At 40.5% G+C, this 16,518-nt stretch overlaps 1 protein-coding gene across 1 annotated transcript in view; it reads left to right on the top strand.

Annotated features, from left to right (window-relative positions):
- The first annotated feature begins 841 nt into the window (after window positions 1-841).
- ENPP1 (ectonucleotide pyrophosphatase/phosphodiesterase 1) overlaps window positions 842-16,518 on the top strand; it is a 53,237-nt gene continuing 37,560 nt past the window's right edge. Inside the window, exons 1-2 of the mRNA XM_053938034.1 lie at window positions 842-1,027; window positions 16,305-16,377. Of these exons, the coding sequence (XP_053794009.1) occupies window positions 842-1,027; window positions 16,305-16,377 (259 nt within the window). The remainder of the gene's footprint in view (window positions 1,028-16,304; window positions 16,378-16,518) is intronic.

Genomic DNA, 16,518 nt, shown 5'->3' with positions numbered 1-16,518 from the left:
GCTGGTCGCCGCAGAGAAGAGATCAGTGCCTGCCTCTCCTCTTCCCCTCACGAGAAAGTTGCAAACATGGGATGATGTCTCCCTTCAGTCGCCTCTTCTCTTGGCTGAAAAGACCAAATCACCCCAAAGGAGTCGCAGTGTCCCCTGGGCGGGCGAGGAAGCCGCCTGCTGCGCTGCGCCCTCGGTGTGCGGGCACTCGGCTGGCCTGACGCCTCGCGTTGAGGGGGTTTCCGTGGGCATCCCGCAGCCACTTACGGACGGGAGGGGAAAACCTCCTCGGGAAGCGGCGAAGAACTGCAGGGAGGGAGGGAGGGAAGCACCTTGCGAAGGCGACCAGCAGCCCGCGGCGCTCTGGGTGCAAACGCGCACCGGGGGCTGGCTGCCTGCCTCTGGCAGCACCGGGAGCGGGACCCCCGCCCCCGCGCACACCTGTGCCACCGCCGCCGGGCGGCTTCGGGGAAAGCCGCGCCACCGCCTCCGCCCGGGGACCGGGCAGCGGAAACTTTCTCCGCGCTCCCTCGTAAACACGGCCCGGCGCCCTCCCCCGGACGCTATTTCGGAGCAGCGCCGTGTCCTCCGGCCCCGCACCGCCTCCCTGCCTGCAGGGAGGGCGGCCGTGCACCGCCCTCACCTGCAGGGAGGGTGGGGAAGCGGGGGGCGGCCGAGCCGGGGTGACTGAGGAGGCGGGCAGGGAAGGACGGGAACATCCCGCTCCCTCCTCCACGCCGCTGCCGCCGGGGAGCGGGGGCCGCCGGTGTCCGCGTTCCGGGCGGGGCGGGACCGGGCCGCCGGGCTATTAATAGCCGTGTCCGAGCGGGCGGAGGGCAGAGCCGCGGGGACCATGCAGGGGAACGGGCAGCAAGCGGGGAAGGGCCATGAGGACCACCTGGACGGGGTAGGGGCGGCAGATGGCGGGCTGCAGACTGCGGCTGTGCCCATGCTGCCGGCCATGGAGGTGGCTGAGGAGCCGGAGAAGCCTCCGGGCGGCAAGAGCAAGGATCCCAACACCTACAAAGTGCTCTCCCTGGTAAGGGCCGGGCTGCCGTGGGGCCGGGCGGGCGGACCGACCGGGGTCTCACCTCGCCGGCGGGAGCGCGGGGAGCGGTGCGGCTGGCGCAGGTGTTTCGCCCGTCTCCAAGCTTCGGGAGATGGGAGACGAGCCCGCGGCGGGAGCTTAGAAGCCTCTCGGCGGGGTTGGAAGAGGGAGACTGCCTTCGGCAGCACGGGCTCCTCGGGATGCCCGGGGCAGCAGTGCTACGGGACGGCTCCTCTTCGGGAGTCAGCCTCGGGCAGGAGCGTGGCACTTGCGTAGAGACAGCGACCTGCCTCAGAGAGGGATTCGTAACTCTTGATCTGTTTTACTCTTTTGATGGTACTCAGCGCTGAATCTTCCAAAAATTTTTCGTGGTGTCAGTGGTTGTCTTGTCTTCCATCCTGTGGTTTTAGCTGTATGCTGTAGGGGGGACATCAGGGAAGACAAAACCTGGTTAAAATAGGAAAATATGGCTAGAAAAGCTAAAAAGAGTTCAAAAACCAAAAGGACAGAGGAAGTGTAAAAACTTGCCTTTCTCTGAATTTGAGCTACCGTGGGTTGAAAGTTTGTCTCCAAGTGCTGCTGTTAGGCATTTCTGGCCCTAGTTCAGAAGCCCCAGCAGCCAAAGCCATTGTTAGCAGGTAGGTCACTTTCCAGTTTTAGCCACGCTGCTGTATTATAATTATCCTCCTCATAGAGATGTGAAAATAAGACCTTCCAAACTGCCTGGAGTAATCATTATGAGGCTAAAATCATTATCAGGGTGAAGGAATTGTGGTGTTCTTGGAAGGAAGCTTTAGTGGAACTGCAGCAGATGTCAGTCACTATGTATATATGCATAAGTAGTCATCTTTCAATACATTGAAGCATAAATGTCAAGATGCCTATCCAAATTTACTGATATCTTTGTAATCTGGCTAATGTTTCAAATGATTCAGCCACCCATATCATTGTCACTTCAGGTTGGTCATACTTTCTGACATAGCAGGTGAATTATGTTTCTGTTTGTCAGAATGTTATAAGAAAAATATGCACATTTGTGCAAAGGTCTATGGTAATTTACATGCAGAAGCTTTTTTGGCAACTTTTCTGATGAAATATCCCTGTAAATAAAGGTTGTGGTTAGTAGCTTGTTTCATTACTTTGTTGTAGTGGGAAATACTGCTATCCTATTCAAAACCTATTATTGTTGTCCTGATGCAACAGAAGGCTCTAATGCAACAGAATTATTAGAGATGCACAGCCACTTAGAGACCGGAGTTGAGCACAAGTTAGTGTTTGCAGTTACTTATTCTTCTGAATTAAGTTCTTATTTTCCAAATGCCATTCATTGAGAACTGGCAAAAATTTCCTCCTGTGCTCATGAAAGTGTCAGAGGGAAATATGTCATCTATACAGAAAAAATAAAAAAATTCTAAACATTTATGGCCATGCACTATTTTTTTGGTGACTGCAAACACAGAGATAATGTAAGATATTCAGTGAGAACTTGGAAAACTTTCTAAATACTGCAGGTGATACTGGATTGAGTAAAACAAGAATGCATTTAACCTAAACATGTCAGAAAGTGGCAAACTGGAGTTGGAAATGCTAGTTTGTTCTTTCTCAGAAACCGATGTATTTAGAAAGCACTGATGATACCCAAATGTAATAAAAAAAGTGAGTAGACTTAGCTGCTTGGTGTTTGTAGTCTTATTGGTAATGGGAAACTATTAAAGTGTCCAGATGTAGGTAAATCTCATTTGCCTGCATTTATCCTAGCTGTATGTGTTATTTCTTCCTTTATTTATGTAGATAAAAAAAAAAAACATAAACAACTGCTTTCAAGTGAGCTTATGTTGAAATTTTCTAAAACTTCATTAATGCTTTTCTGCTGATTAAGGAATACTTGAATCACTCTTCTTATTTTTCTGGAAAGCTCAGACTGGACTGCATTCTCCTCTTCCTTCACAAGTGCCTGCCACCTGCAGATGTCTGTGCAATTTGTGAACATAACCTCAACATTCCCAACTCTTGTCCATGAGCCAATCTTACTCTATCACAGAGCAGCTGTTGCTGCTGCACAGGGAGATTCCGCAAGTGGTGGAATTTACTTACCCATAGTGCTTCGCTAAGCACCTTAAGCCACCTTTTTATTTACTGTCTTGCCACTTTTCTGAGTTCAAACTTCTGTCCCTCAAAGCCCAGTGAACTGTCTGTAGTCTCTCCAGGCTGTTGTGTAAGTGAGCAGTATGCTGCTGCCCAAGAGCAGCATAACCTTTGCTTATGTTTGAGGTTTTCCCACTTGCCAGGAACTCAGGCATTGCATTTTGGTCTGATTCATTCATTCCATTAAAATAAATTTTTCCATGCCAGTCTAACAGCTGAAACATTGAGAGAAATAAAAGAAATAATGTAAGAGAATGTTTCTTTTCAACAGCTTCAGACTTTTTGTCAGAACTGGAAAACTCATTTAAACTGACACTTTTGTTAGAAAAATTCTTAAGGAGTTTTGCAGCTTGAGAAGTCCTAAGTAGAAAAAAATCACAAAAAAATTCCAGGTAAGGTCCAGATAGAGACATTGAAAGTGTGATAGTCTCATCTAAAGAGTAACTCAAGCATTTCAGAGTGCATGAAGATAATAAATTGTGAAGTTTAAAAAAATGCTGTGAAATACACTTAATATTTTTATAGTCTCTTTTTTTCATTAAGACTGTCTAGTCTTTTTTTTTTGTTTGGGGTTTTTTTTAAGGCACGTCCCAAAAACTAACCAACTTCCAACTTTGGGCAAGAGATTGAACTGCAAACCTCTTCAGGTCTCTTCTAGCCTTATCATATCATAGAATGGTTTGGGTCTGAAGAGATCCCTATAGATCAGCCAGTTTCAACCCCTCTATCATGGGCAGGGACACCTTCGCTAGACCAGGTTGCTCAAAGCCCATCTAATCTGGCCTTGGACACTTGCAGGGATGGGGTATCCACAGCTTCTCTGGGCAGTCTTTTCAAGTGTCTTGCTGCCCTTACAATAAATAATTTCATCTTAATGTCTAATATAAACATATCTTCTTTCAGTTTATGGCCATTTCCCCTTGTCCTATCACTACGTGCTCTGTACACTAGTCTCTCTCCAGCTTTTTCATTGGCCCCTTCAGGTGGAAGGAGCCCCAGCTCTCTCCACCTGTCTTCACTGAAGAGGTGGTCTACCTCTCTGCTTATTGTTGTGGCCCTCCTCTGGACTTGCTTCAGGAAGCCTTAAGAATCCTTCTTATGCTGAAGGCGCCAGAGCTGGGTGTAGTACTCCAGGTGGGGTCTCACAAGGGCAGAGTAGAGGGGCAGAATCCCTTCCTTTGACCTGCTGGTCACACTTCTGTGGATACAGCCCAGGATGTAGTTGGCCTTCTGGGCTGCGAGTGCACATTGACAGCCTGTGCCCTGCTTTTCATCTACCAGCACCCCCAAGTCCTTCTATGCAAGGCTGTTCTTAATGAGTCCTTCTCCCAGTCTGCACTCACCTCAGGGATTGCCCTTACCCACGTGTAGCACCTTGCACTTGTTGAACTTCATTAGGTTCTCATGGTCCCACTTCTCAAGCTTGCCCAGGCCCCTCTGGATGGCATCCCTTCCCTCCAGCCTGTTGACTTCACCACACAGCTTGGTGTCATTGGCAAATTTAGGGTGCCTTGAGCTTGCTGCCTGTGTCACTGACAAAATGTCAAACAGTGCTGGTCCCTATGCTGACCCTGAGGAAGGCACTCCTCACTGGTTTCCACTGGCACATCAAGTCCCTAAGCATAGTTCACAGGTGTGACCATCCAGCCAATTCCATGTCCACTAAGTGGTCCGTCTGTCAAATCCATGTCTCTCCAGTGTAGAGACCAGGATGTCATGCATAATGTGCCAAATGCTTTGCACAAGTCCAGGTAGATGATTTCAGTTTCTATTCCCTCCTCCACCACTGCTGTAATCTCATTTTGGAAGGCCACCAAATTTGTCAGACACAACTGGCCCTTAGTGAAGCCACAATAGCTATCACCTATCACCTTCTTATTTTCCATGTGCCTTAGAATAGTTTTCAGGAACATCTGCTCCGTGATTCTATAAATCTGGTTTCAGTCATCCATTGGTTGCTATGTTAAGCTTTTATGAATCATAAACCCCCATTTATCATAAATAAATTAGACAATCTCTGCCCAAGGGAGAATTTCTGTTGCCATTTCATATTTGCCATTGCTGCAGTCAGCAGAGAGTCTAACTGTAGAAAAAAGATCTATTGGATGTCAAGATATTCTATAAGAGTCCTGAAAGGTTTTCACCACTTCATTTGAAAATAACCCATAGCTGCTGACTTTGTGCTCAGGCAGGGAAACATGGGTGTGCTATGTCAGGATTTTGGAGACAACAGTAGGTTTGTCTGGTTTTGTTGTTTGGTTCTTTTTTTCCCTCCACATAGATGAAGATGTGGGAACAATCTCCTCTTACAAAGTTGTTGGGAAGATTGTATTCCTGTTCGGTTGTTTTCAGGCTGATGGTTTTCCTCCTAAAGAGGCTTGAAGGTACCCAAACATTTGTGTAGATTAGTACTTTAAAACAAAATTAATAATGCATAGCTATTTTCTATTTTTCCATAAAAAGGCAGAATATGTGTTTAATTACCCAAACCTTGTGATTTGGACCATGGTTAGTGACTTCAGCTGACTTCAGTGTGGGTATTTTTATGGGCATCAGTCAGTTCTCAAGCACTGGATTGAAGGATGCTGTTGTCTGAATTGGAGAAGCCTGGGTGCCATGTTCAGTTTTTAATCTTTTTTTGTCCCTCAGCAAACCATTCCATTTCAGCCTTTTTGGTTTTTTGTATTATTTTGCTTTATGTGCCTTGTAATTTTTTCTTTATTTTTCAGTAGGGAAAAGTGGTTCTTGCTGAAATTACTTGCTTCCATGACAGTGCTGGACTGAGCTTAGATGGGACTTCTGAGAACCAAGAAACACCACACAGCTCAACAGTAATATTAGAGAGATTGTTGGGTGATTTAAATTTTTTGGCATTAAACTTCCCTTGGTGAAATATGAAGTAAAGAATGATGGTGACAAGATTGCCGTATTTTTAATAGACTTTGAAGCACTTTCAGTTTAGAAATATTAAAAGAGTTCTTGGCCAATCTCCAATATCTTAATAATTTGTAGGAAAATCTCTTCCAGTGTTGGGAAACAAGAATGCTTTACAGCTGGGTTCTGCCAATGATACAGCTCTCCAGCTTCCATGTTGACTTGGTTTTAAATCTAAACACATGGTGTTTGACAAAACATTTTTTTAATTGAGCTTGCTGTTGATATTGCTTAAATGCATTAATTAGAATAAAAATGTAACTATACATACAAAAAATAAAGACGTTTTTATCCAATTTAAGCCATCATGGGGTTTGAATTTAAAAATCATTATAGCTAAATGTTTCTCTTCAGTCTACTCATTTTTTAGGGAAGACTTGGCAAATAATTCTCATTATACTCAGGGAAATGTAAATCCAAAATTTCTTTATTGCCCTTCAAGTGGGGATTTTCATGCCAGGTGTTGAAGACAAAAATAATAATCTTGCTCTCATACAAAAAAAAAAAAAAAAAAAAATTGGATATTTTAGCTCTAAAGGGTTTCCAGGGTTAATTTGTATTCTTGCTTTATTTACACTTCATAGAGCTAGTTGGCATAACCTATCCTAAAAGGTATGAAGTAAAAAAAATGATATGAAGTAAAAAAATATTGGCCAAAGAAACACTTGCAGGAATTGAGTCTTTCCATTTGGTTGGGGATTTTGAAGTATAGAAAAAAAAAAACAAACCCAAATCAAACAACAGTGGACACAGACAAACAAAACCCAACACCAACTGAGCAACAGCAAAACCAAAACAACAGAGAAAAACAGCTCCCCCAATTCCACTTTTATAAAAATCTTCACAAAGGGAGAGTAGAGACCATATTTGTTAAAGATTGTAATCAGAACTGAGTTTAAATTTTATTGCCCAGCTAGGTTGAATTTGGATACACAATCAAAGGGGTGATTGTGAATTGGCCAAGCAAACTTCAGCTTGCTGTCAGCTAGGTATTTTAGGTGTGGCTTTTAGCATCAATAAAACAGCATGGAGTTTAGGCTACCAAATACTCTCTTCTGCAGCTGAATTGGAGGATTTAAGCCATGCAGGAGGTTTCAGTTACCCCATGGAGTGCAGTGTGTATGGATGTTTCTGGCTGCCTGGACTCCAGCTGGAGTGCAAATCTTGAGACAGGCTGAAGCACACCCCAGCTGTGTGACTGGTGCATCTGTCAATGCTCCTGGCTGGTTGCCTGCCTGAAAACAGCCACATTGGCCTAGGAATGAGAGTGTAGAATTAGGGAGTGGAGAATGGGAGTGTAGATTAGACCACACTGTGCATGGCTCAGCCCTTGCTGAGATATGTTGCAATATAGACTCAGGCAGAATGAGTGAACGAGGTTGTGATTGGTGCTGTGTGCTCAGACTTACTGCTGCAGCATTCAGAGTTCCAACTCAATCTTTGCCTTAGGGTTTCCATTACATTTTTTTAATTTTGCAGTAATGTTTGCAGTAAATCGTCATCTACCTGTCAGGCACCATGTGAAGGCAGGTCATGCTGGAAGAGAAGCTAAAACTGCATCCAGTCATGGCAACGAGGCAGACGTGGGCTGTGCCCTTATTGGAAAGGGACAGTCTCACTGTGTGTGAGCAAAGTGAGTACAGAGGATTTGGGGACACCCAAAGCAGGTTCAGCCAATAGTCTAAATTGCCAGGTGAGTATATAATAGTAAGAGAGGTCCAAGGTAAGGGAAGGCAGGCCTGTGAGTTTGGGTCAACAGAATAAATGGCCAGGATGGACTTGGCTGCAGTGTGGCTGTACCATATTCCAGACAGGGCACAGAGGCAAGGGTGACTAAAACAAGGGGGAGTGACTCTTCTGAGGCTTTCTCTAGCTTTTTCTTGAAGAGCTATCTTCAAGACTGGTCGAGATCTCCCAAATAGTGCTATCAATAACTGAACCAATACTGGAGAACTGGCCCCAAGCACAGGCAGCCAAACTCCTGGGAGGAGGGAGGCAGCTTTTGTTCTGAACACCTTCATTTAATTCTGCAAAACTCTTGGATACTAAAATAATAAAGAATACATTAACGGTTTTAAGTGGATAGGCTTTCTGTAGTAATAACTTTATCTTGAAATCAGAACAAGTGACTTAGTTACTATGCTAAAACTTGGATTTCAGTCAAGGCCAAAGATGCAAAAACTGTGTAAATCTTCCAACTCCTGCTCTTCAAAAATTTTTCTTTGCATTTTTTTATTAAGTATCACTGGAATTACACAGAGGGAATTCTTCTGATTTGACTTGCAGTGGAAGCTATGTTATTGTTGCTTCTGGCTGAAAGGAGGAGCAGAGTAAATAAAGGCTTTGAAAACATGAAAGGTATGAAGAGTTTCTCACCTTGGAGCTGATAATAGAAATGAATATATTAGCAAGTATCACCATGACCCTATGCTAAGATAAAATTTGTCAATGTGCTGCATCATAACAGTGTCCCATTTGAATGAAACAGTAGTAGATGTGATTTTAAGAGAAGCTATTTTATAATGTTCAATATTGGAGTGATATTTTTACATTGTTTTGATATATTTCCTGACATATTTTCAAAAAAACACTTTCTGCACTGAAAAGCAAGAAGTACTTTTCTGCGTAGGTGTTGCACAAGTCACCTGTATAAAAAGTTTCCTGTAAGTGTGTTTATAAGGCAGCAGTGACTTTTGTGGTAAATGGGGTGTGGTGCAGGATAAAGAAAAGTAGTATAAATAAGGATTTTTCACAAATGAAATAATGTTTAATTGTTTAATACAATAAGTTAGCTAAGGAGAAAAGGAAGTAATAAGTAATTATATAGTATTTGCACTTCTGAAGAAACTCAGTGAGCGTAGCCTTATCCCAGTTCTGCTGTGTAATGGCATATAGGCAAATCAACCTATATAAATGCTTTCTAATATGTGTATGTGGATACAAGTTTGTGTTGAGCACTGGTTGCTTTTGTTCCTAGAATAACAAAAAGTATAGTGTTGTTATAGTTACTTCAAAAAAAATCCATAAGCCTGACCATGTATATTTCATTTCACAGTTTAATGCTGGTAAATGGGCCAGTTCTAGAACCTTCTTCTGGCTCAAATATGTTTCCATGTTGTGAGGTATCAAAATTTGATAGTCTGCCTTTTGTTTTTTGAGGGGCTATATTCAAGAGGTGCTGAGGTAAATAATGGCCTGTTTATCAGCCCTGGTCTTTGTTTTGGGAAAAGGCCAAAGGGCTGAAGATGAGTCTGTGATCGATATCAATGTACTTAGTAAAGACTTATAATGAATAGCTGAAATTGTTTGACTTGATCTTAAAGGTCTTTTCCAGCCTAAATGATTGTATGAAACCTGATTTGTCCTACATTCTTCTCATACTGCTTGTGGTTTTGCAATTTTTTGACACTTCTTATAATCTTGATGTTTTACAGGATTTCTTCACTTATTCTTTAAGGTCATTTTGGTCATTTTGTCTTCCTGTGGAAGTTAATATTGCCGTCATGGTGGCAGTTGTAACAGTATCTGCCAAAGAAAAATGGATGTGAATATAGGTTTACTTGGCATATTTTGTGGTATAATCAGTACCATGTAGAAGCCACCCCCTCTGCACTCTGTTCTTGTCGTAACTCTCATGACAGTAATCTAATCTGGAACAGCTTTGGCTTTATTCTTGAAAAGGGACTTCTGGAATAGGAAGAGCATGAAGATGGCTCAAGGCCATATTTTCAGATTCAATTTTGCTTTTATTTATGACTCAAGTGCAACTTGTTTGGAAAACGAATTTTAGTTGGCATAATTACTGACAGTTTCTTTCCTTTCTAGGCAGTCATGCATTCATATGTGGTTGCCACTAAAGCAGATGACGTGCGGTGGGCTTTGTTCTGTGTTCTTAGTCTGCTGTGTTGAATAAAAGAATTGTGTTTGAAAGTACAATGTTTACTTTTTTCTCATAACATGAGTTTTCAATCCTGTTTTCCTTAGGTTTTTACAAAAATCTACTTGCTGATTAAATAGCAGAGTCAGCTGCTATCTGCTTTTTGTCAATTGAACAAGAAGTTTTATTTCCCTTTCCTTTTGGCTAGCATATTGTTGCACTTTAATTTTTCTCTAAATTCTCCCATGATCTTAAGTGCAGTGAAAAAGGTAACAGCTGGGGTAAAGCTTTGCTAACAACAGCTCAAGTGCTTATGACTTCCAGGAGAGTATGTACCTACACAGCTGGGCAAGCAACAAATAAGAAAAATATTTTAGATTCCAGCTGACTAGGTGACAGATGCTAACTCTTCTGTCTTTTGGTATCTTTTTGTTAAAAACAGATGCTTGAATAGTTTTGGAAGGTATTTAGAGAACTATAGTATGAAGATGTCTTCTGCTGATAATTCTCTGCTGAGTGAAGAGTTACCACTCTTTGGTGAGCTCTGTGAAGGCTTTTATAATACTTTACAGCGGCTCAATCTACCTTTAAAACATTCTTGTCCTTTGAATGGCCTTTGTTGCAATAGCACATAACAACAGTCCTAAGAACATTCAATAGAAAGAATGAGAATAGACCTCCTGTGTACCTCTTTGAGAAGAAAAACAATAATGCCGATGCATTTTCCTAGTAAATCCTTTTAGCTCTGGAAAAGTTTTGGGTGTTATTTCCAGCATTTTCATCCACTGACTTCAGAATTATTTAGTCACCTCCAGTGTTTTACAACAGCCAGGACCTGAGAGCCCCAGCGATTCTCCTCCTGCTGGCCTCCACGAGTGGAATGTAGATCAACAGAAGCAAGTCTTTGTAGACCATAAAAATATTTACAAATGTGGAAAGAAGAGATGCCTGGTGCAAGAAGGAGGTGGTGCACTTGGTTCAGTGCTGATTTACTTTTTTTTTTAGGTGATTTACGAAAGTGTTACTTAAGTAGCTGTGCTGGTGTGAGTGAAGTATCAACCTCCTTTCAGTTTATTAAATTTTATTAAGTAATCCCTGCTTTTGAATAAAACTGAGCTGTTGGCAAGGGATTATTATGCTGGTTTAAAAATAATTTTTACAAGCATGAGTAAGTGTTCCTCTGCCCCTGGCAAGTGTAGATAACTGTAGTTTTTTTTTTTTTTTTCTTTATACAGTATGCTGTCTGAATTTTTGAATTTTTAACAGTGCCCTTTTAGAGTCAGAAGGTGACCATATTCTTGATTGTAATTCATTATTTATTGTTGTGTTCTTTACATTTTTGCAGGTGAAATTCTTTCTCAAAGATAGTTTAGTGTTAAGGTTCAGGTCAGTAATCATCTATTCTAGGTGCACAAAACAGTGAAAGCATAGCATGCCTTTTGCAGATGCCAGTGGTTTTGGAAAATTCCATGGGTTTTCTTAATACTGGCATTACAGACCCTGTCTAGACATCCTCTCTTCATGGATACGTATGACACAACTGTGAGAACCAATCGTGGAGATTAAGATAGAAAAACATTATTTTGCATGGTTTCCTTGATAATTGCATAGTTGTTAATGGATGTGTCTTAAACCTTGGAGTGAAAAATTTTGTTGGCCATAGAATACCAGGGATGAAGGAAGGGAGACAAAAGCAACTGGGCACATGGCAGGCAAAGAATGAGGAAGATGAACAAAGAAACAAATGTAATTCAGAATGATAATTCCTTAAAAGAATTATCAGTGCATTCTTTGCCAATGAAAATACAGAATAGAGGAGAGGAATTGGAGAGGTGGACAGAGCTAGAGAAGAATGAAGAGAAAGGGACAGTAGTATTAACTGTGTAACGGAGGACTAAAATATGATCGGAAAGGTGGCAGTAGCTAAGGCCAGTGAGAGATTTCTTTGTGTGTCAGTAGGACCTATATAGCTGAGGAGTCTCTTTGGGATCAGGTGTGTGCAGCCTGCATGCTTTGCTGACTCCAGCCCTTCCAGCAGCTCCCAAAATTACGGCTGAGAAATTCTCTTCAACTGCAGCTCTAGAAATGAGTGAGGGAAATTATTCTCTTCTCTAACCATGCTATCATATTTTCATTTACCCAGCTCAAAATGAAAGGCTTTTGAAATAAAAGGCTTTTGAAATGTTCTCAGGATTGCAGTTTTCCAGACTTTCAACCACCTATTCCCAACCATTATAATTGTTTACAAAGCAAAGCTTTTATTGCTTCCTCCTACGTAAAGGAAGCAGTGATGGGACAGAGATTCATCTCTAGATGACAATGTTTTTGTGATTCCAAAACAAACATTCTAAAAATTATTTTTAAACCAAAAAAGGACACTTTCTTCTCTGCAGTTGTTACTGTGTTGTTTTAAAAACCTTTTGTCAGATGCTATGTTAGAACTGAATCTGACAGTTTGTGCTAGTAGCCTCATAAGATACAGGTCATAAAATGTTAATTTTCTACTTTTGTGTATTACAAGGCCAGGTTCTTTAATATTACTTGTCTTCCTATTAAACGTCTTCCTATTTAAACGTTAAAGGTGCCATATTCTTTCTTAATGGCACCTTGTTCTCAATTCTTGCTTTCTCTTTTGAGTGGAAGAATACAGGTGAAAGAGAACAGGTAAGGTTTCTTCCTATGGTTTAAAAAGGCAAATTAAACCTTCAAGGCAGGTGCTATGTTGACAGTGTGGTAGTAGCTAGAGATTTGAATTTGGTGCTTCTGCAGGATGCTAAACAAGGTCCTTGTTAGTAAAAAAGCATGCATGCAGCTACTTGTCTTTGTATGGATTAAAAAATACATAATCTTTATGTAGCAGCAGCATCTCCAACCTGACCTACCTGTATGGAAAGCAGGTCAGGTAAAATTAGTAACCTACTTGCTGTGGTGAGGTTTTCTTATAGAATCACAGAATGGTTTGGGTTGGAAGGGACCTTGAACATCATCTAGTTCCAACCACCCTGCCATGGACAGGGACACCTTCTACTAGGTCGCTCAAAGCCCTGTCCAACTTGGCCTGGAACACTTCCAAGACGTCTAAAACATCTCTGGACAGTAGAGATATGTTGCAATATAGAAAGAAGCAAAGTAAATTGGTGCAGCAGTGAGATGCAGTGAGTATCTGGATCTTTAATAATAGTTTGAATATTCTTCATCATCTACAGAGTTGATAATCTTAGGGCCTTTCCACTGACAATAGGTCAACTACTGTTGTAACAACTCTTGCTGTGCCTAGTCAGGACTGCTGCTGCTGGCCAGTATTAGCTGCTCCTTATTGTTCCAGCAGAACATTTTGCCATTTGTGTGGATAATATCCATGTGACTGAAGTCATTCAGGCTCAAGATAAAGCTTCAATTCAAAGCCTTAAACACTGAGCTGCAATTGCATGAGGTTCCACTGGGTTAGATTTGGCTGTCCCAGAACACTGTCAAATGTTTAATGTGTAAACTTACTGTTTTTGTAAAAAATCTTTATTAAGTGTTAAAGAAGGAAAGAAGGAAGAAAATAAAAAGGAGGGGGAAGCTTTAGTGTTTTGCAGTAAAATATTTTTAAGAAAAAGTTTAAGCTAGTGGGACTAAGGTTAAGAAAACAAAGGATAAAATGTCGTGAGTTGAGAGTTTCAAGATCTTAGTATATAATTGCATTTAATATTGCATTCTGTAGTATTTTGTACCCAAAAGAATACTCATGTGCCTCAGTGAACATAATCCTGTTGTTTTTGCTTATTAGAATTATGTTCATAGAAGTGTAAAACTGACAACCTGGAATATAAGAAAAAACTGTGATTTTATTACATTTGCTGCCAAAATCCCAGAAATTATTTGTGAGAATTTTAGCGACGTTTTACCAGGTTTACATTGAGAAGTTTTATAATGCTGTCGCTTTTGAGTGGGTTTTATGTAGATTTTATTTTTGCATTAATTTGGTGTCATGATTAAATTCCTGTATTACCTACACTGAAGCTCCGTAAGAGAATATTAACAGTCCATTTAGTGGCACTGCAGTGTGTTTTCTGTACAGGGATGCCTTCGGTGGCCAAAGTCCCATAGGTCATAGGTCTAGGTAGCTATTTGAAGATATGGGAATAAAGCTGTTGCAAATAGAGTAGCTGTGGGTTTTGCTTGTTTTAAAGCATGTTTGTGTTTACATCTCAGAGGACATTCTACTCCTTGATCTTAGTAGCAGGGCCTGGTGGGAGCAGAGAAGCAGTAAATCTTCACCCTGAAATAAAATGTTCTCAACCTGGCTTTTAAAAAAGAAAATAATCCATTTGTAATTTAATAATAATAATTATAACAGTAATAATAATGTTAAAAGGACAAAAACAGGTCTCGCCCTCTCCACTGATTTTACTGGGCTTTGACATCTTGCATTTGAAGTGCATTTGAAGTGCATCTTGCATTTGAAGTGTCACCTACCTCCCTGTGCACAAGCTCCTATCTAGGTGATATTTTATATGAGGGATTTCAATGGTCCAGAACAATTTACATTGAAGATAATATTGTCGATAGTGATGTAACAGAAAGTGTTGATGCTGCACGTGTTAGTAGTAGTATTCTGATTTAAAAACAAAAAAAAATCCCAAAAAACGCCAAAAAATAAAAACAAAGAAAGAGAAAAGTACAAAGCTCTGTACTTGTGTTCATTCTTGATAGTTAGGTTTAATGGAGACTTGCATCTTTCTGTAACTTTTTTCATATCCAGGTGAATAGATGATGCTACATTTTCCCCCTTCAATGTTTTAATATTTTCCTTCTTTCCCTGTCAGTTCAAAGACTGAAACTGAACTGAAAAAATGCTTATTTCTTTGCTAAACGTGACGTGTTGCTACAGTGACTTGCCTGGTTCAGAATTCTAAGGCACAGCTTCATCAGATCCAGCCTATAGTTCAATTTTAAAATAAATGGTATATATGAAATATTTTTTCTATTGATTTGGTTTTTCATAATTTTTAGTTTAAAGATTCAGAGTAATATCTGAATATATAGTATTCCACTAATTGCTTTCTTACTGTCTTTATTAACTGCTTAGTGAACAAAATTGCATAGTAAACTGTAGAGTTGTTAAAAACAATGCAAATAGTTTTTAGTTACTGAAGTGCTCATAGTACTTAAAAAGAATAAACTTGAGAAATAATTAGGTGCATTTTAAAATGGAAGGAATTTTTGCCACATCACAATATGATTCAGGCATCCTACACAAGGCAGACTCAGCAGATTTTTCTGATGGGAAAGGAGAAATAAAGGGACAGAATTGTGTAGCCATGTATGTGAAGTTATTGAAGTATTGCTTCAATGCGATTTTTCTGCAGAAAACAGTGACTAGAAAGGTGGTATGTACACATTTTCCCTACCCAGAGCTCCCCAAATCCTTTTGTATAAGAAAGCCTGCATTATTGCAGTATCTTCTGTTTCAGGACTTCTGGCAAAGTACTTTATTACATTCTGCACTTAAATAGAATAGCTGTTGTAACTGCCTTCTTGGCTTCTCTTTAATTACTGTATAAGTGCTGATAGCATGTATACTTTTTCTAAAGAGTTTATGGAATAAATCCAAATCTTAATGAGGTTAAAAGAAACCTGTCTCTGCATTTGAGTAGGCATTAAATCCTGCTGTAACATGCTGAACAAGGATAATACAGTGCTTGTTCTATAACTTCAGTGCATCTAGAATCCATTACGAACACAGCCATGGTTTCCGGTCAGTGCAAGACGCTGTGGTCAGCCTTAATGTGATATCCCACAGTTGCTTACCATGGTGTGGACCCAGATCTAGTATGAACTGGATGCTAGGAAGTGGGAAAAAGTTTTCCTGCCTAAGAAAATTATAGGTATCACTTAAGGGCTATGCCTTCTGTTTGTTGTCTGTGGTTAATGGCAAAACTTTGCCTTCTTATAACAACATATGAGGAAGGAAGGAGTGGAGTAAAAAAGTTTTCTATAAAATGAAAGAAATAGAAGAAATAGAAATATATCATCATGAAAGAATGATATAAAAGAAATCAAGAAAGACATGATGATATATGTCTATGCTAAAGGACTTGAGGAGAAATTATATACATAGGCCCAGTTGTGACAAACATGTTCATACACTGCTAATTAATTCCAAACAACATAACTACTTGTGGAAGTGAAAACTACTGATGAAAACAGTGACATCAGCATGTTTATGAATTTCAGTACAATTGTATAGCATTACAGAGAAAATGAGTGCTTTCAAAATCATTCAATGGTAATTTAATATTATTTCTTTTCTTCTCTGTCCAACAGGTACTCTGTGTCTGCATGTTAACGACAATCCTAGGATGTATATTTGGCCTGAAGCCTAGCTGTTCAAAAGATGGTAAATAATATGTCTTTTATTTAGTAATATTCCTAAACAATTCCTTTTTTTTTTTTTTGTGAATTTGTTTTCATATTATTAGAATGCTACCCTTCTTGCTGCCGCAAGAGGATTGTGTGCATTGCTTGAAGTAGTATCAGT

The sequence above is a fragment of the Vidua chalybeata genome, chromosome 3 (genome assembly GCF_026979565.1).
Source record: "Vidua chalybeata isolate OUT-0048 chromosome 3, bVidCha1 merged haplotype, whole genome shotgun sequence".
NCBI lineage: Eukaryota > Metazoa > Chordata > Aves > Passeriformes > Viduidae > Vidua > Vidua chalybeata.
The sequence above is the reverse complement of the archived record's forward strand: the minus strand, read 5'-3'. Positions and strand labels throughout refer to the sequence as shown.